Raw genomic sequence first — 19,391 nt, forward strand, 5'->3', positions numbered from 1 at the left:
CGGGCCTGCAATTTTTTTCCATGTTGAAGTCATGAGTCAGGGTCACTGCATGACTAGAGACGACCCTCAGGCTGCTGGAAATGGCTGCCGGGAGCCGCATCCCCTCACGGCTGATAGACCCATGGCCTACTCAGCTTGGTTTTCCAAATATGGGAACATAGTTCCTCGATTGGCCAAAGGACTGCTTCTGCATCAGCGCCCTTGTTCCTGAACAACCAGACAGAAACTTCTGGATGCTCACCTTCTGAGAAACAACCGGACAGAAACTTCGGATGCTCACCTTCCGAGGCAGGAGCCACACCCATCTCAGCTGCCTCTGACCTAGCTAGGTTGGCCTCCCCGGTCCAACTAGAATTTCTTCCCTGTTTCCTGAGGAAGATAACTAATCCTGAGCCACTCGGTATTTCATCTCGGAGTGTGGTTCCTCCTCACTCACTGATTTGCTCACCCACAGGCACCTCTGCCCTTGGGTGCTGAAGCAATGCTGTCTGGGAGCAAGTGGTGTTGAGGTGGGTAGCTGGAGGAACTTGATTAGCTGGGGCGGTGTCCCCTCAGGCCTGCATGCAGGGTGTGTAATGGTTTCTAGACAATTGAGTGCTTTTTACTCAGGCTGTGAAGTTGGCGTCATCACATAGCAGCTGGTACTTAACTTAAGCCCTCAGCACCTAAGGTTTCTTTATTAGTCAGAACTCTCATTGGTTGGTCATTCATTCATTCATTCATTGATTCGCTGGCACTCACTGTGTGGGTCAGGCTGGCCTCATCGGTCCCCCTGCCTAAGCCCCCTCACTACCTTGGCTGCAGGGGGCCCTTCTGAGCCTGGTGAGTGGTAGTATTTAGTGCTCACATCAAACATTAAAAAAAAAAAACCTTTGGGTAACTGTTTATAATCATTATTAAGAGAACTCGGTCTAGCCAAGTGTGGTGGTGTAAGCCTTTATTTAATTCCAGGACTTGGGTGGCAGAGGCGGGAGGATCACTTCGATGAAGAGGCTGGTCTGGTCTACACTGTGAGTTCCAGGCCAGCCAGAGATGCATAGTGAGACCCCAGCTCAACAACAACAAACTGTCCTAAATTACCAGCAAAGATGATGACATGGTCATGGGCTTGTTTTTTCTTTTAAGCTGACAACGTTTTGAAGTGTAGAGCTGAATACAGGCCTCTCATTGATTAAATAGGAAAGCCCAGCTGAAGGGATTTCTGCCTAGTCACAGGTGACGGTCACACACTGAACCCCCTGTATAGCGCCAGCGCCTTCTGGTTTTCAGATTATATGGTCGCTGCAGCCTGTCTAGCAGCCACTGTACAATCTCGTTCTATCAAAGGGAGGAGAAGAAAAAAAAACCAAAACCAAAAAAGAACTTGGAGTGGGGCATGGTGGCGCACGCCTTTAATCCCAGCACTCGGGAGGCAGAGGCAGGCGGATTGCTGTAAGTTCGAGGCCAGCCTGGTCTACAAAGTGAATCCAGGATAGTCAAGGCTACACAGAGAAACCCTGTCTCGAAAAACCAAAAAAAACAAAAACAAAAACAAAAACAAAAAACCAACCCCCCCCAAAAAAAAAAAAAAAGGAAAAAAAGAACTTGCAAGATTTGAGGATAAAGCCTAAAGTGCCTGGGAATGGAGTACCATGGGCATGTTAATATAATTATTTGAGAATCTGACCGATAGTACTTTTGTCACTGTGACAGATGGCTTTGCTGTGTTTTGTGACATTCAGGTCAAAGGCAGCAGAGGTATTAAGTCACAAGTCACAGTGACAGAAGCCAGCTTTGCTCGCTGTGTGGCCTCAGGCAAGTTGCCTGGTCTTCCTCTTCTGTAGTATACGGACGGTAGGTAAAGTGAACGGATTCGATCCGTGCAGCGTTTTAGTCTTCTTTTTTAACTTTTGGGAAAAGTAGTGAACTTGGTATGTGTTGCCAGTATAAAAAAGTTTAAGGGTCGGGCGTGGTGGCGCACGCCTTAATCCCAGCACTTGGGAGGCAGAGGCAGGCAGATCGCTGTGAGTTCGAGGCCAGCTTGGTCTACAAAGCGAGACCAGGACAGCTAAGGCTACACAGAGAAACCCTGTCTCAAAAACCCAAAAAAGTTTAAAAGCGGGCTAGAGAGATGGCTCAGAGGTTAAGAGCACTGCCTGTTCTTCCAAAGGTCCTGAGTTCAATTCCCAGCAACCACATGGTGACTCACAGCTATCTATAATGAGATCTGGTGCTCTCTTCTGGTGTGCAGGGGTACGTGCAAGCAAAAAAACTGTAAACTTAATAAATAAATAAATCTTTTTTAAAAAGTTTAAAAGCTCGTTTATCCTATGTATTTGTGTCGATAGGGGAGAGGTGTCACCTGGCGTTGCTGAGGCCTGCTGGTGCCACCTCCTTGCTAGAGGAGACTTTACACACAAGGTAGAGTTCCAGTGATGCTTACTGAAATTATCTAAAAGGTCACTTCATTTATGTTGAAGTATAGAATGCTCTGCCGTAGTTAACAGGACTGATTGGTTCCAGGGCATGAAAGGAGACAGCAGAGACACAGAGCTTCCTAACCAGAATCTGGATCCTGAAATATTTAGAGTGCTGACAAGGTTCCAAGTGGAAAATTCTACATTATGAAACTTTTTTTTCTGCATAAAATTATTTAAAATTGTCTTCTGCACACATGCATAGGTTTTTTGTTTTTGTTTTTTTAAATATGGAACTAATGAATTTGGTGTATTTTTTTTAAAGATTTATTTATTTATTATGTATACAATGCACATCAGATCACATTATAGATGGTTGTGAGCCACCATGTGGTTGCTGGGAATTGAACTCATGACCTGTGGAAGAGCAGTCAGTGCTCTTAACCTCTGAGCCATCTCTCCAGCCCCGAATTTGGTGTTTTGAGTTGGGTCTCAACCCAAATCTAAAAATCCTGAAACATTTTTGGTCCTATTTATTTATTTATTTATTTATTTATTTATTTATTTATTATTTAGAGACACAGTTTCTCTGTCCTGGAACTTTCTTTGTAGACCAAGCGTTTTGAACAGGGCCACCCACTCATTCTGCAGTAACTCAGAAGACCAGAGGAGGGCTAGGGGGTTCTGCTGAGTGGGGAAGAGGAATTCTTCAGGTAAAGGGCGAGTGTGGCTGCCTGTTCCTGAGTGGCTGTGGGAGCGAGGCTGCAGACAGGTCAGGGCGTCTGTGAGGGCATGTGGGGTAGGTGAAGGCAGAGGGAAGTTTTGAGCAGGGCACTGACAACGTATGCATTCAGTCCTCTGTCTGTGAGACCAAGGATGGAGTTTGGCTGGAGGTCAAACCTGGGACAGGATTAGTGGCAGGAGGAGTGCCCCAGTTTAGGGGTTGGTGACTGGGTGTGGGGATCCAGGCGAGGTGAGGTCTTTGGTTCCGGGCTGTGGGCGGCGAGTTCTGGCTGCTGGCAGAGGAACAGTCTTGGCAGGAAGGATGGTGGGTTTTAGTTGTTTTGTGTTGAGATGGTTGTGTGTTTCGGGGAGAGAGAGCAGAGCTAATGAGTCTAGAGATACTAGAGTTGGAGACAGGAAATGATGCTGGGAGCCTACCGCGGAATCTGGGAGAACGACAGTATTGGTTCAGGGCAGACCCTGAGGCCCCTGCCTTGAGTGTTGTAGCTATTTTATCATCGCCGTGAAAAAAAACTCTGACAAAAGCAACTTACAGGAGAAAGGGTTTATTTTGGGTCACAGTTCCAGAGGGACCCAGTCCGTCAGGGTCAGGAAGACATGGCAGCAGGCAGTAGGGAGCAGGAGGCTGGCCGGCCATGTTACATCTATACTTAGGGACAGAGTGAAGAAGAAGTGCGACAGGCTGTAAAGTCTCAAGGGCCATCCCAGTGGCTTTGTTCAGCAAGGCCCTTTTATTTATTTATTTATTTATTTATTTATTTACTTATTTACTTATTTATTTTTATTTTTATTTTTTTAGCAAGGCCCTTTTATTTATTTATTTATTTATATTTTTATTTTTTTAGCAAGGCCCTTTTAAAGGTACCTCAGCCTTGGCAAATGGTGTCAGTAGTTTGGGACCAAGTGTTCAGACATATGACCCTGTGGAGGACATCATGCATTTAAACTACATTATCGTAGGAGGAAGTTTAGGAAGGGCAATAGAGGGGTCACACTTAGAGACAATGGGGTGAAGAGTAAATGAATAGGAATGAGGAAGCAGATGAATTTGGAGAGAGTCACAGACGCCAGGCGAGAACAGCCAAGGCCGGACTTCAGAGTTCAGGTGTCATTTCACTAGTAAGATGGGGACTTTTGGGGAGTCTAGGTGAGCCTAGGTGCCTGAGCAGGAGTGGAGAGCAGGATTCTTGGAGACAAGGACATCAGGTATCCTGACATACTGCTCTTTGCCACACCCCCTCAAGGCAAAGTCTCTCCTTGAGATAACAGTGCTCTTCCTGTCTCTGCTCCCCGTAGTCCCCATGACAGGCATGTGGTGCCACATCTGGCTTTTTACAAGGGTATGGGGGATTCGAACTCAGGTCCCCATGTTCTCACAGACAGCCTTCTACCCACCGAGCAAGTCGTTACGTCATCTCTCCATCCCCCGAAGGCAACTTATAACGAGGAAAGGTTTGTTAAGGCTTATGGTTTTAGTCCATAGCCACTAGCCCTGAGGTAGGAGTGTGAGGGGGAGGAGCCTTCCTCCTTTTCTCCTGAGGTCATGCTGCCGTCTTTTGAGAATCCTTTCATCAGCTTTCGTGTTGAGTGTGCTGCGTGGCATCTGAAGTGAGGACTGGGGAGAACGGAGAGCCCGAATAGCTGTTATGTAAACTCTGGGCTCCTTTAAGGTTGCCACTTGTCGTCATGGCTGTCTAAAGGGCTTGTATGGCTACGCAGCTTAGCCACACGTGAAGAGACCGGATGTACCCTGTAGCCACAGTTAACAGGGCTTTGTTTGCTATAACACTGTTGAGTGCCTTTTTGGCAAGTGCCTACCTGCTTTATCCCGACCCTTGTAAAACCAAAAAGGATCTAAAGAAATGCTTTGGTGTCTAGAAAACAGAGGCGAGCTTGCGAAAGAATTTTGAATTGTTGTGGTTTGAAATTTAAGTTCCAAACCTTAAGACTGAGTGTCATTTTGAGTGGAAACACCTAAGTTTAATACACGAAGTGAGGACAGAGTGGGGAGTTGGTACCACAGTGGAAGGCAGCGCAAGCGTCGCTGTGCATGCGACAGTGCAGGAGGGTCGGTGACAGTGAAAGGCGCTGTGCATGCGACAGTGCAGGAGGGTCGGTGGCAGTGAAAGGCGCTGTGCATGCGACAGTGCAGGAGGGTCGGTGACAGTGAAAGGCGCTGTGCATGCGACAGTGCAGGAGGGTCGGTGACAGTGAAAGGCGCTGTGCATGCGACAGTGCAGGAGGGTCGGTGACAGTGAAAGGCGCTGTGCATGCGACAGTGCAGGAGGGTCGGTGAGAGTGAAAGGCGCGGGTCGGCTTGGCCAGCTTGTGGCCTCTGTTTGATAAGTATGCTCGGACTTTTCAAGTTTATATTAGAAAGAAAAGTTAGAATAACATGGAACCCATGGGTGCTATCGACGGCCTTCACTGGAAGGCTGCTCGTCTAGCGTTCACTGTGTCCAGCACTTCATGAAAAATAGGATGTGTTGGCATTCCAGAGCTGAGGTTGCGGGGGCGGCGGTCAGAAGTTCAAGGTCAGCCTTGTCTGTGTAGTACATTTGAGACCAGGCTGGGCTGCTTTTAAAGTCAAGACAGGATTCCTCAATGTAGCCTTGGCTGTCCTGAACTTGCTTTGTCGAACAGGCTGGCCTTGAACTCAGAGATCCACCTGCCTCTGCCTCTGAATGCTGGGATTACAGGCATGTGTCACTGCACCTGGCTCATAAATCATTGTTTATACAGGTATAGAATAAAAATAAGCAATACTGTGTAGTGTATGTGTACGCAGAATTCTGCCCCAAATAGCTGCTTTCTAGTTCATTCATTCTCGGAATAAGAGTTTTAAAAAGTTAGCCAGTGATGGAAGCAGTGAGGAGTTGGGATGTTTTGGTTTTTTTTTTGGTTTTTCGAGACAGGGTTTCTCTGTGTAGCCTTGACTGTCCTGGACTCACTTTGTAGACCAGGCTGGCCTCGAACTCACAGCGATCCGCCTGCCTCTGCCTCCCGAGTGCTGGGATTAAAGGCGTGCGCCACCACGCCCGGCGAGTTGGGATGTTTTAGGGTAAGTATTATTCCTAATATTTTTGGCTTTCCTGCTCTTGGCTGGATCCCCTCTCTTTGGCATGCTGAGCTCATCCTCATCCTCTTTCCTGCCCAGTGAGGCTGACTTTGGCCCACAGCAGCAGGTTCCCTCATCCTCCGGCTTCTGCAGGGCAGGAGTGGGTGGGAAAGGGGGGAGAATTAACTGTCTCCACTCCCCCTGGAGGGCGCGTCCACGTACAGCTCTGTGCTGACGGTCTTGCCCACAGCCTGTCTAACTCCACAGTCTAGAGACTCATTGCAGAATTATCCCAAACGGCTTCTGTGCTCCTCATTGACACCTGCTGTAAGTGGTCCCTCTCTTGAACTCTTCCTTGACGCACTTGACTTAATTTATCATGTGTTTTTAGCGGAAACCCTGGCTAGATTAGTCAGAAATCATGCTTGATGCTGTGTGGCAACCAGTGTTCACTCAAAAACTGTTGTTTGGCAGTAACAAAAAAGTGTGACTGTTTGTCTTTACCCTGCAGATACCCTGAGAAGCCTGAGAGGACTGTGCCTCTGGTGTCTCTAGACTCTTCTTTAAGGCTATGTGGCCTCAGTTTTATTAATGAGGAATGGAGAGAAAGCAAGCAACTCTGACAGATTGGCTCAAGTTGGCCCTGTATCCTCCAACTGTAGTGTGGAGGGGGAGGGGGGATTGGAGAGGGAGTCGGAGAGAGATGCAAGTAAGTCTGGTTTTCTTTCTTTCTTTCTTTCTTTCTTTCTTTCTTTCTTTCTTTCTTCCTCCGAGACAGGGTTTCTCTGTGTAGCCCTAGCTGTCCTAGAACTCTCTTTGCAGACCAGGTTGGCCTTGAACTCACACAGATCCGACTGCCTCTACCTCCTGAGTACTGGAATTAAAGGTGTGTGCCACCACGCCTGTCTGTAGTCTGGTTTTCGAGTTTAATATTTTAGCTCACGCCAGGCGGTGGTGGCGCATGCCTTTAATCCCAGCACTCGGGAGGCACAGGCAGGTGGATCGCTGTGAGTTCAAGGCCAGCCTGGTCTACACAGTGGGTTCTGGGACAGCCGGAGCTGTTACACAGAGAAACCCTGTCTCCAAAAACAAAAACAAAACAAAATATTTTAGCTCACAAATTACAAGATGGATTGGACAGACCCATAAAACTTAGGGCCTCTGGCATTCCTATCAAAACAACCTCACCAGGATGCACAGGGCGCAGAGAACAGTTGGTGTCGTGGCCGAGAAGCAAAAGACAAAGAGGAAGGGGACGCTTGAGAGCCCGCCCCAGAGACCCGAGGACCAGCCGCCATTCCCAGTGGAACCATCCTAGAGGCCAAGGCCTTCAACACACAGGCCTTCGGGGTGCGTTCACCACTCAGCTATCCTGGCTTACACACAGGGCCAAGTCCGCCCCAGACTAATGGAGTCCTTTGACTATTTTCCGTGCTGAACTTGGGTCATTTTGTATCAGGTCTGTTGCCTTTGTGCCACTGTAACCACTTTCCCTCTTTCAGTAGCAGCTACAACCACAAGAAGTGGCCCCGAAAGCAGTACAGAAGCAGTAACACTTCTTTTACGAATGCTTTTCTCTGGCACCACTTAGGGAAATAAAGCTTAGAGGGGAGTTGGATGCCTCTCTAAGCAACACGTGAAAAATCCACTCCCACGCCCCTCCCTTCTAAGTCTCTTGAGTTCTTTGCTCTAGAGCTCCCAGTAACCACACAGCAGCTCACCACCATTCATAACTGCAGTTCCAGGGACTCCGATACCCATGGGCAGCAGGCACAGGCAGGATGCACAACAGTCATGCAGACAACACACCCCCACACATAAGAAATAAAATCAAATAACTCCTCCCCTCTACGTTACGTGAAGGAAATGTCAGGTCTTGACTTTCCATGCGGAGACACCTGCTCCAGTTAGCGTGGCTTGCTGGAGTCAGGGAAGAGGGTACTGGGAGGGTCAATTGGTTATTGTCACATGGCTGTGACCACGAAGCCTGCTGGAACTGAGGTCAGGAGGAAAGGCTTACTTTGGTTCATGAGGGTTTCTCTCCATCCGGGTACAGAAGGCATGGTAGGATAGTTTAGTTTTTGGCATCAGAAATGTGTGGTGGGAACCCCAAAATGCAGGCAGAAGTCAGCATTGGGTAAAACCTTCAAAGACCCTCCCCTGTGACCTGCTTTTACCGGGGAGACTCTACTTCCTACAGGCTCCACGAGTTCCCAACAAATACCGCCACCAGCCAGGAGCCAAACACCCAAAACTGACATCAGACTCAAAGCAGGACAGAGGCTTACACCTGCAATGGAATACTTTAGCCTGAGGTAACACCTGCCATTTGCACTAGATCCAGTGGCCTGAACCACACAGCACAGCACAGTCCCTTCGGGAAAGAACCGCATATTCTGGGAAACCGCACCTGGGGTGATTGGATGTACAGGAGCACAAGGAGTGGCGCTACTAGGAGGTGTGGCCTTGTTGGAGTAGGTGTGGCCTTGTTGGAGGAAGTGTGTCACTAGGGGGTGGGTATCAGAAGCTCAAGCCAGTTTTCTCCTCACTGCCTGCCCTCACAGGTAGAACTCTCAGCTCCCTCTCAGGCACCACGTCTGCCTGCACGCTACAATACTTCCTGTTATGACAATTATGGACTAAACCTCTGAAACTGTGAACCAGCCCTCAATTAAATGTTTTCTTTTATAAGAGTTGCCCGTGAGAGCTAGACATGGTGGTACACACCTTTAATCTCAGCACTTGGGAAGGCAGAGGCAGGCGGATCGCTGTGAGTTTGGGGCCAGCCTGGTCTACAAAACGAGTCCAGGACAGTCGGGGCTACACAGAGAAATCCTGTCTCAAAAAAAAAAAAAAAAGTTGCCATGGTTATGGTGTTTCCTCGCAGCACCTATGAAAGGTGGAGCTGCGCAGTGACAAAGGGCCACAGTATCACAGATACTCACGGACCCTGTCGGGGAGCACAGAGTTCCTGGGGCATGCCACCTGGAGGATTGGAACAGCCACGGTTTATGCTCTTCGGCTGTTTCTTTTTCTCTCTTCCAGCTTGTATGTAATGTCAGCCTGCAGTGACTGACATTTTAAGTCAGTCTGTATCAGTTCCCAACAAGTCACAAGTTTATTCATTTGCTTGCGCGTTGTTATATGCTACTTTTTGGGTCTGCCAGGGTTGCCCTATAATGAAATGTTGGTGAGTGTGCCCAGTTGTATGGTTTAGTTACCATAAAAGCACTGTTTATAATGGGCAGTTCAGGATGCCTAATCACTTATTGTCCCCAAGTCTGATGTTTCCCTTCTCTCGGGACCCAGCAGCGAAGTTAAGGACAGCTTTTCAAATAAGAATAGTGACAATGTGGCCTTCTTCCAAGCCTGCTCCCAAAGCCAGCAGTGCTTTCTCTGTGGTTTGGCAGTCTACAAGCAGCACTTATGCAGCATGCACACCCACTGAACTTACGTGGGCTGGGTCAGACACTACAGTGTCTCTTTGCGTCAGGGCTCATTGAAAGCAGGCCTGTCATGTGGCTTTATAGCTCAGTGCAAAGCACCCAAGCTGATGAGAACGTGGTCTCTGTTCTGAAGCCCGCCACCTGCTATATCTCTTTATGGTAGATTGTGGGAGGTGCTGCTACTTGCCTTTCTCCATAGAAAGGATTTCCCAGGGTTCCCCAGACTCCTGGACTACTGGAAACATCCGAGAGGTCGGGCCCTGGGCTTTTATAGCATTTATTTCCTATCATCTTTAAGTGTTGTTATTATTGCTATTCTAATTATGGTCATATGTGCACATGAGTTGCCCACAGAGTCCAGAAGAGAGAGTTAGTTCCTCTGTCCCTGCAATTATTAAGCTGGGGACTGAACTCTGGCCTCTGCAAGAGCATGCACTCTTAAGCACTGAGTCAGTCACCTGTCACGTGCCAGGCCCATCAGTCTTTTACTGTTTGAACAGCACATTCTAAGCAGATGCAGGTGTCACCCTCCCTGCTGGCAAGGCTTTACAGCAGCAGCAATTACTACAACACAAACATTTTGGGGCTTTCTGAACTGAACTGCTGGAGGTGTGATCTACACACACTGCTTGGATTAGCAGTATCAGCAGAGCAGAACATTCTGCCGCACAACAAGAATTGTATAGTTGGACCCAGGTACAGTTCCCAGCACCCACACAGCAGCCCACAACTGTCCGTAACTCCAGTTCCAGACTGGGTCTGACACCTCTCACAGACATAAATGTAGACAAAACATCAATTCACATGAAATCAAAATAAATACAAATTAAAAAAAAAAAAAAAAAGAATGGCCTGGTGGGTTTTGTGGCCTTTTGGCTCCCACAGGTGGCTGGGGTCAGGCCCTTGCATCTCATTGTGCTTTTTGGGGTCCAGGCTGCTGGTCCACTAGGTGTCAGGAACTCTTCTTCTGGCTTTCTGGACTCCAGCAATGAGAAGAAGCCCAAAGAGTCTACACCAAGAATCCTCACCAACACATGGAGACTTCCTGATGTTCAAGCTTGCTGTAGGCTGCACCTCTGGAGACTCGCAGGTCATTGCCGCATGGTGCACTTGAATCCCCATGGGATTTGCCTTTATTTGCCTGTCCTTTCCAGTCTCACAGTTCATCTGTCTGGGCAGAGTGAGAGCCCTGCAGAGTACACAGAGTACACAGTTCCTTAATGCTCTTGTCTGTGTAGCTGCCACCAAACACAGAGGAAGAAGCCTTTCTCCACAGGCCCGTATTGGCTAGCTCAATCCATCCATCCGTCGTATGGAAGGATTTTTAAAGGCCCCGGGACATGGCGTTCCTTTCAGAGTACCCGTCCCTCCCTTCATTACTGAAATCTCTTGGGTGACACAAGACACTCTGTTGCTTTTCTTGTGAGGAAACTGGAGAACCTGAGAATCATCAACTGGATGACTCTGGTAACACATCTTTGCGAATAAGAGTAAGGGCGATTGAAATATTCATGTAAATGTTGATCTCAGTGGTTTAAATGAGGATCTTATAAAGTGAACCCATTGATCCCTCCCTCCTCCCCCCACCTGATCCCTCCTGCTCTCATCCCCACCCCCATCCATTCTATTTCCCCTTCACAGTGATTCTCATGTGGCCTTCCTTGTTACTTAGCTTCTTCGGGTCTATGGATTATAGCATGGTTGTCCTGTACTTCATGGCTAATAGCCACTTAGAAGTGAGCATATATCAAGCGTGTCTTTCTGGGTCTGGGATATTTCATTCAGGATGATCTTTTCTAGTTCCACCTATTTGCTGACCAATTTCATAATGTCCTTGTTTTTAACAGCTGGGTTCTATTCCATTGTGTAAATGTACCACAGCTTCTTTATCCATTCTTGGGTTGAGGGACGTGTAGGAACCTACCTTTGACACTGCCTGGAGGGCCAAGAACCAGAGGCTAGATAGCCCAGAGACCTAGGATAGCACCAAATACAACTGGGGGAGGGGGAAGGGAAGGAAAAGACAAGATAAGAAAGACATTTCTTTGCTGAGGATATTGAGGGGGAAATGAGAATTTCTCCATTAGGAACTTGCTAAGCAGAGGCAAAGATGTAGCTACCCAGGAGAGAGTTAGAAGAGTTCACGGAAAGCAGAAGAGAACAAAGGCAAGGCCAGGACCTCCAGCCTCTGTGGACCTAGTGACACAAGTGAGGTCTTCATCTTCATCCTTTGGCTTTCCAGACCCTTGTTCTCTCTCTGGATTCACTGCAGAGCCCTTTAAACTCAGTGGATCTTGCTTTTAAACCATCAACTGTGGGGTACACAGCTTTAATGCTAGCACTGGGGAGGCAGAGACAGGTGGATGCCTGTGAGTTCCAATCGGATCTTGACAGGGAGACTCTGTCAAGAAAGAAAAGGAAGCAAGGAAGAAAGGAAGAAAGGAATTGAAGGAGGGAAGGAAGGAAGGGAAGGGAATGAAGGAGGGAAAGGGAGGAAGGGAAGGAGGGAAGATAGGACAGAAGGAAGGAAGGAAAGAAGGAAGGCAGGGAGAAAAGGAGGGAAGAAAGGAAGTGAAGGAATGAAGGAAAGGAGGAAAGGAAGAAAGGAAAGAATGAAGGAGGGAAAGAAGGAAGGGAAGAAGGGAAGGAAGAAAGGAGAGAAGTAGGACATCTTCAAAATAAAGCAGCATCTTTATGAGTGAACAAGTTTAAATGAAAAACTCACTGTTTCTAATTTCTCTGTGTAGAAGTTTCATCAAAAATGAATTCCAGCTCACAAACATGTGCAGTCATGTCTGCATTTGACTTGTCTTTTCATTGCCTTCATAATACTATTTTTTGTTGTTTCTTTTGGTTTTATTTTTTTTTAAGACAGGGGTCTCTCTGTGTAGCCTTGGCTGTTCTGGACTTGCTTTCTAGACCAGGTTGACCTTGAACTCACAGAGATCCACCTGCCTCTGCCTCCTGAGTGCTGAGAATACAGGCACGCACCACCACTGCCCAGCTAATAGTGGTTCTTAATGGTTCAAGGATTTTAGTTTTTTCTGGGGGAACTCACAGTATAAGAAACACAAACAAACATTCAGGTTAATGGCAATAGCGAAACATAAAGGATGGTGCTACTAGAGTACCAAAATAGATTTCAGAAATTAAGTCAAGACTGGTTTCCTATGAGAAAGAATAGGGAAGACAGCTGTAGGCAACAATAAGAGCGTGGCTGGACACGCAGAAACAAGCCATGCTAGACAGCCTGTTTAAAAAGACTGTCGTTGGCCAAGAAATAGTGATATAGTGATATCTAGTTGTAAAGCAGGAGTTTTCTCTTGTTCTCGGAACTTTAACAGTATGCCAGGATACGCATATGCCAGGATAGTGATCAGGAATTTCCCTAAGACCAATTATCTTAATTTAAAGTTGGCGTAGACCAAACAAAAGTCCTACAACCTCTTTAAGGAAAGTTGCAAAACGGAGATCAGGACAGCATGGGGCAAAGACTGCAGACATCAGAGTCCACGCTCGGGGTTACAGAGGAAAACGATATATGATTCGTCTGATCTCGGTGAGACTCTGGCCCATGCCTTGGCCCACCTGCCTTATAGGCAGAATTCCCCTGGTTGAAGGTGATGGCAAATATTTCAACAACCAAGCAGAGTCCATGGTCAGAGAAAACAATTGTGTTGCTTAGTAGGCCAATATTTGAGTGAATTAATCACTTGAAGTTTTTCTCATCTGTGAAATTTTTCTCATCTGTTGAGTTTTCAGTACTTTTAAGTGTTACTTCAGAAAATCACAAGATAGCCCCTGTTCGTGTGTTTAATCGGGACACAGATGTTTGCTTGCTCCCTTGATTTAGAAACACTTTAAGGTTCCATTTGCCACTTGTTTGATCTGTAAACCTTTACAGCTAAAAGCATTCCGAGTCAGAAAGCTGGCCTTTTGAAACTTAAATCATTAAGGCTTTTTCCCCCAAATGTGAACATTTCATATTGTCACTTTCAAATAAGCTATTTTTAGAATGATTCTTCTGCCGGGTCCAGAAATTATGCAAAGAAATCCCTCCGTAAGGCCCTAAACTCTAGCAACTGACTGACATCTAATCGGAGGTTTCCTGTTCTATCTTTTTCCAGCCGGCTTCCAATTCCAGCCATAAAGACAAGTAAGGAGCATTCTAAGAAAAAGGCTGTTTTGAGTTCCGCTCCACATCGATTGCCCCTCACTAAGACTTTAGGTAGAATGTAGCAGGTGTTTTTGAAACGTGCCCAGTTCCTCCAACTTCCAGAACCCTTCTCCGAGACGCTAAGACTAGGTAAGTTAGCGCGGCCAGCAATCCTGAAGTCTCCATTTCCCTCGCCACGCCCCCTGAGTAACCTAGGTTACAGACACACCCATCCTCCGTAGCTGACCAATCACAAAGGTGAGCATTGCCGGACAAGGTTTGCCCAGCGTGAACCTCGCTGCAAATCATTCGCTTCCTGGACCTGAACGGAAACGGAAGTGACCTCCTATATTTTGAAGATGAGTTCCTCTAGAGAGGAAGATTCGAATGAGTGAGTGAGGAAGTGCGGGACCGGGTCTTCCGGGGGGCGGAGACTCGCCTGCCAGAGCAGGAGGGAGGGAACCGGCCGGCTACGCGCCGCAGGTCAGAATCCCCGGGTCACCCCGCTGTCCTCGGAAGCATGGTGCAGCCGAGACTCTGGGTGACCCCCAGGTGAGGCGGCGACTCCGCCACGGCAGCACCGAGTGCACGCGGGTTGGCCGGCGAGGATGCAGCCCGCACCTGCGAGCATCCCGAGCGGCCACCGCTGCGGCAGCCGGCAGCACAGTGCGACCCAAGGACGGGGCGCCAGCGGCTGGTAAATTTTTCTTTATAGTGAGTCAGCACAAGAAACAACCGAAGAACCGAACCAGCAAAGATCTTGGTTTAGTTCGTTTACTCAGCTGTTGAAAGCTGGTTTGTTTATGAAAAAGCCTTGCGCATGCAACCGGAACAGCTGGAGGAGATGGATCCGACCCCTGTTCGTACTTATTTACGGAGTTTCCATCTTGATAGCCATTCCTGTATGTGTTTGGGAACGAAAGAAATTCAAGGTAAGAGGGTCCAGCACCTCTCCTCTTTCTTAACGCTGCTTGACAGAGTCCCTTTGTCCGCCTTCTTGGTGGTCTGCGAAACATTTCGTCTTTGGTCTGATTTTATTCTGCCGCTACAAGTGGAGTTACCTCCTGGTGGAGAAAATAGTTAAGGCAGCTGCTCAGGATGGACTGAAAGAACTTTATTCTTGAAATAGTAGCTGCTGTGCAGACATTGGGGCTTGACCAGATCAAATAAACTACCTTGGAAGTTACGTTCTGGGTTTTATAAGCTTTTAGCCCGCCTCCTGTAACTAAAGGATTCCTGTTCATTTGACTTTGTTAATTGTTTTTACGTTTGAGGTTACATCTTTTTCTTTGTTTCTTTCTTTAATGAGATAAAGTCTCTAATGTAGATGCTTTGTAACCTAGAATGGTCCTCCTCCGTCTACATTCCGAGCGCTGGGATTATAGATGTAGCCATCATTCTGTTTGTTTAGTGCTGGAGTTGAACCCGGGGCTTTGTGCATTTGAGGCAGGCAAGCATTCTACCAACTGAGCTACATTTCCAGACCTGAAGTTACTCCCTAATCGAAGCACACGTTTTTACAAAGTCCCTCCGGTCTGTCGCTTGTCTTTCTCTCAGTCTCTCTCCCTCTCTCTCCTCCCTTCCCCTCTCACCCCCCCCATCTCTCCCTGTCTCTGTCTCTCTCTCTCTCCTTCCTTTTCTCCCTCCCTCCTTCATTTCTTTCTTTCTTTCTTTCTTTCTTGTAACTCACTCTGTAGACCAGGCTGACCTCCACTCACAGCAATCTGCCTGCCTCTGCTTCCCTGAGTGCTGCCTTAATGCACAGCCAGTTGTATTTCTTTCCTTACTTAAAAAAAAAAAAAAGTATTCGTTGCTGTGTTCATGGGATGGCCCAGTTGTGGAGGGACAATTTAGGGGAGTTGCTTCTGTGTTCCCAGGATGAGGAGTGCGGAGGATGGAGCTCAAGTCGCCAGTGTTGGAGGCGAGCACCTTACCTGCTGAACCCTCTCTGGCCCACTTTCTACTGTTTGTTGACGTCATGTGACAGTAGTGAAGTATTACAAACTGAATAACTACCATAAATCTACAATCTATGCATAAAGTGAATTTGGATTTATCAATTAATAATAACCAGAAATACTTTTATTGAGAAACACTTTATCTCAGAAGAGTTATGACCATGCCGATGGCCCCCTTTTTGATTGTGGAAAATATTTTAAACAATGTGTCAGACATTTGTAGGATCCTTTTAATCACTAAATTTTTTGTTGGCTTTTTTAATAATTATAGGTTTTTAGGTTATTTGAAATTTGTCCACCCAAACTTGGGTATAGCAATCTTAACATAAATATAATGTCCTCACTTAGTGTTCCTTAGGATATAGTATAGAAAGGTAAATGAAATGTGTATCATTTCTGCTTAAGAATTCCCTTAATTGTGAGCTTCAACTGTAGTTTTAAAAAACCATTTCTAATCTTCAGTGTGAACTGCTAACATCCTAAGCCCCTCACTTTCTGATAAGGATATTTAATGGGGCGTGCAAATAAACCAAAGTAATGCATTTGCCAAGTCTAGACCTCAGAACAACTTAAACTGCAGAGACAGGTATGAGAGTATTGCTTAATGTACTTTCTCTGCCATAAGAAAATGCCACGCTTTAGCTGAAGAAAGGGTTCAGTGGTAAAGCAGTACGCACGCAAGCCTGACCACCTGAGTTCCATCTCTGACCCTCGTGAGTGGTGTCTAGGCAAGATGGAAGGCAGGAACAGAACTGTCTGCACGCTAGCCGGCCAGCTGGCCTGCTGTGTGACATGTAACAGCGGAAGCTGCAGAGACCGTGCCTCACAAGATGGAAGGAGAACAGACTCCATGCATGCGCACCTGGGCTCACACGCATAGAAGAACACATTTAAGTATACATAAAATAAACTGAGGGCCTTCAACAAGACTTTTTTTTTTTTCACAGTGTTGAAAACTATTTTGGAGTCAAATATCATGGGGGGGGGGACCAGCGGGGTGGCAGTCTAGGGAAGGTCCTCTCACGTTGCAGGAGGCCATGCTCTTGAGCCCTCAGATGGCTGACAGACAATTCTGAGATCACCAGGGCTGTGAGATTATGACCTCATTTCACCTACGTCATTTCCCATCAGCCTTTTCTCCAAATATGGCCATTTGCATTAGGGGTTAAGTTTCAGCAAATGAGGAGAGAACAACCTAGTAACTAGTGGTCAAACTTCAGACAGGCTCCACAGTTAAAAGAATGCTTGAAGCCAGGTGTGTTGTCGCACACCTGTAATTTCAGCTCTTGGGTAGCAGAGGCCGGCAGATCTCTGAATTCAAGGCTATCCTGTCTAGGACGGCCAAGGCTACACAGAGAAACCCTGTCTCAAAAAAGCTTTAAAAAAAAAAAAAACCCAACCAACCAAACAAAAACAAAAAGAACTTGAGACTAAGGATACAATAGCAAAAGACCCAGCACCTGTATTTCACAGGGATTTACAAAGAGGGCAGATAATGACCTCCCTGGAAAGAGGGTTTCAGGGGAAACATTTTGAAGAGTGTTCACTGTTGCCACCTGGTCAGTCACTTTTCACAAGTAGGAAGGTCATTGGGGAGCTTAGTGAGCGCACTGGAGGGGGACAGAATTGTTTAAGTAGGAGTGTGTGGGGGAAACATAGGCTCAGGAGAATAGATGAGGGTTTTTTGGTTTTGGTTTGGTTTGGTTTTTCGAGACAGGGTCTCTCTGTGTAGTTTTGACTGTCCTGGACTCACTCTGTAGACCAGGCTGGCCTCGAACTCACAGAGATCTGCCTGACTCCACCTACCAAGTGCTGGGATTAAAGGCGTGCGCCACCACTACCCGGCTGAATAGATGAGTTTTGAAGATTTTGACTCTGAAGGAGGCTGGGAAGTGATAGCACATAGGTAGAGAGGACTGGGAGACAAGGAAAGATTTTGATTTTATGTCATTTCCTATTAAGGTTAGAGGCATTAACTAGAGCACATTCCTAAAATGGCTTTATTTTTTTTAATGTAACTATAATTTTACTTAATTCTTTAGAAAGGCATAATAGAGCAAAGTCCCTCTTCATACAGATGAGGGGACATTGAAGCAGAGAGACAAGTGGCCATGGGGATATGACTACAGGAGTGAGTCATTTTTCTGGTCACTTTATGAACGACTGAAATGAAACTCCCCCACAGCACCATGTGAGGATACATGGCCTTCATGAGTTGTCAGCACTAGGCCCCCACTTCACAAGAATCAGAGAGAGAAAGAAGTAACAGGCTAGGAATGGGTGAAGGCACTACGGAAATGTCTCGGGTTTTGTTTCGTTTTTGGTTTGTTTGTTTGTTTGGTTTTGGTTTTTCGAGACAGGGTTTCTCTGTGTAGCCTTGGCTGTCCTGGACTTTGTAGACCAGGCTGGCCTTGAACTCAACGATCCGCCTGCCTCTGCCTACCAAGTGCTGGGATTAAAGGCGTGCGCCACCACCGCCCGGCTCTTGTTTCATTTTTGAAGAGGGTTCATTCTTTTGTGAGGCAGGGTCTCATATATGTAGCCCGGGCTGTCCTGGAACTCATCGTAATCCACCTGCCTCTGCCTCCAAGAAATCTAGTACCCACTTCTAACCTCACACCCACACATGCACATATCCACACACAGACACATACAAAAAAAAATTTTTTTTTGAGACTTGGCTGTCCTGGACTCACTTTGTAGGCCAAGCTGGCCTCGAACTCACAATGATCCACCTGCCTCTCTCTTCAGAGTCCTAGGATTACAGGTGTGTGCCACCATGCTCGACGACATAATTTTTAAGTAAATATTTTTTTAAATTGTTACTAATTATTTGGAAAATACCAAGCAGTGCTAATAATCAAATGAAAATAAAACAAATGTTGATTTTTATAGTCATAACATGAGAGTCTAAGCTCACACGTTCTTTTCTCTTCTAAGGTTGGGATCCACACCAAAGCTTGGTTTATTGCTGGAATATTCCTGCTGATGACCATACCTGTGTCCGTGTGGGGGATTCTCCAACATCTAGTGCATTATACACAGTCTAAACTTCAAAAGCCCATCATAAGGTCACATCCTCACACATCTCTATTACTAGTATTGACTGACTTAACTCATAAACATCACATTAAATGGTTTTTATGTTTTACTCTCCATAGGATTCTTTGGATGGTTCCGATATACAGTTTGGATAGTGTAAGTATATTTTGTTGTATTCTGTTAAGGATTCTTTTATGACACTTAACTATGTTTACTAGAGAATGCTTAATAAGGTAAAGAGCACACAGTATTGACAAGGAGAGATTAATAGGAAAAATGTTTCACCTTTTTTTTTTTTTAAACAGGGTTTCTCTGTTGTAGCCCTGGCTGTCCTGCTGTAACTCACTCTGTAGACCAGGCTGGCCTTGAACTCAGACATCCACCTGCTTCTGCCTCCTAGTGCTGGGATTAAAGATGTACACTTCCATGCCCCCTACTGAAGACTTCTTTTTTCCTTTTTGGGTTTTGTTTTGTTTTGTTTTGTTAAAATAGAGTCTATGTAACCCTGGCTGTTCTTGAATTTACCATGTGGACCAGATTAGTATCCAGCTCACAGAGTTCCATCTGAGGACAGGGATTAAAGGCATGCAC

At 46.5% G+C, this 19,391-nt stretch overlaps 1 protein-coding gene across 11 annotated transcripts in view; it reads left to right on the forward strand.

Annotated features, from left to right (window-relative positions):
• The window catches only part of LOC311582549 (transmembrane protein 184C-like), a 50,075-nt gene that overhangs the window by 17,469 nt on the left and 13,215 nt on the right, over nucleotides 1–19,391 (forward strand). For 5 of the 11 annotated variants that reach the window (XM_084755714.1, XM_084755709.1, XM_084755710.1 and 2 more), the window contains 7 exons: nucleotides 6,710–6,843; nucleotides 7,390–7,548; nucleotides 13,772–13,950; nucleotides 14,043–14,191; nucleotides 14,516–14,732; nucleotides 18,699–18,829; nucleotides 18,920–18,956. In XM_084755714.1, the coding sequence (XP_084611840.1) occupies nucleotides 14,160–14,191; nucleotides 14,516–14,732; nucleotides 18,699–18,829; nucleotides 18,920–18,956 (417 nt within the window). In that variant the 5' untranslated portion in view covers nucleotides 6,710–6,843; nucleotides 7,390–7,548; nucleotides 13,772–13,950; nucleotides 14,043–14,159. Of the gene's footprint in view, nucleotides 1–306; nucleotides 510–6,709; nucleotides 6,844–7,389; nucleotides 7,549–13,771; nucleotides 13,951–14,042; nucleotides 14,192–14,515; nucleotides 14,733–15,675; nucleotides 15,722–18,698; nucleotides 18,830–18,919; nucleotides 18,957–19,391 lie in introns of those variants that run through there. The other 6 variants (XM_084755713.1, XM_084755712.1, XM_084755716.1 and 3 more) reach the window with 6 other exon arrangements.

Source organism: Acomys minous, assembly GCF_964271855.1.
Source record: "Acomys minous genome assembly, chromosome: 14".
Lineage (NCBI taxonomy): Eukaryota > Metazoa > Chordata > Mammalia > Rodentia > Muridae > Acomys > Acomys minous.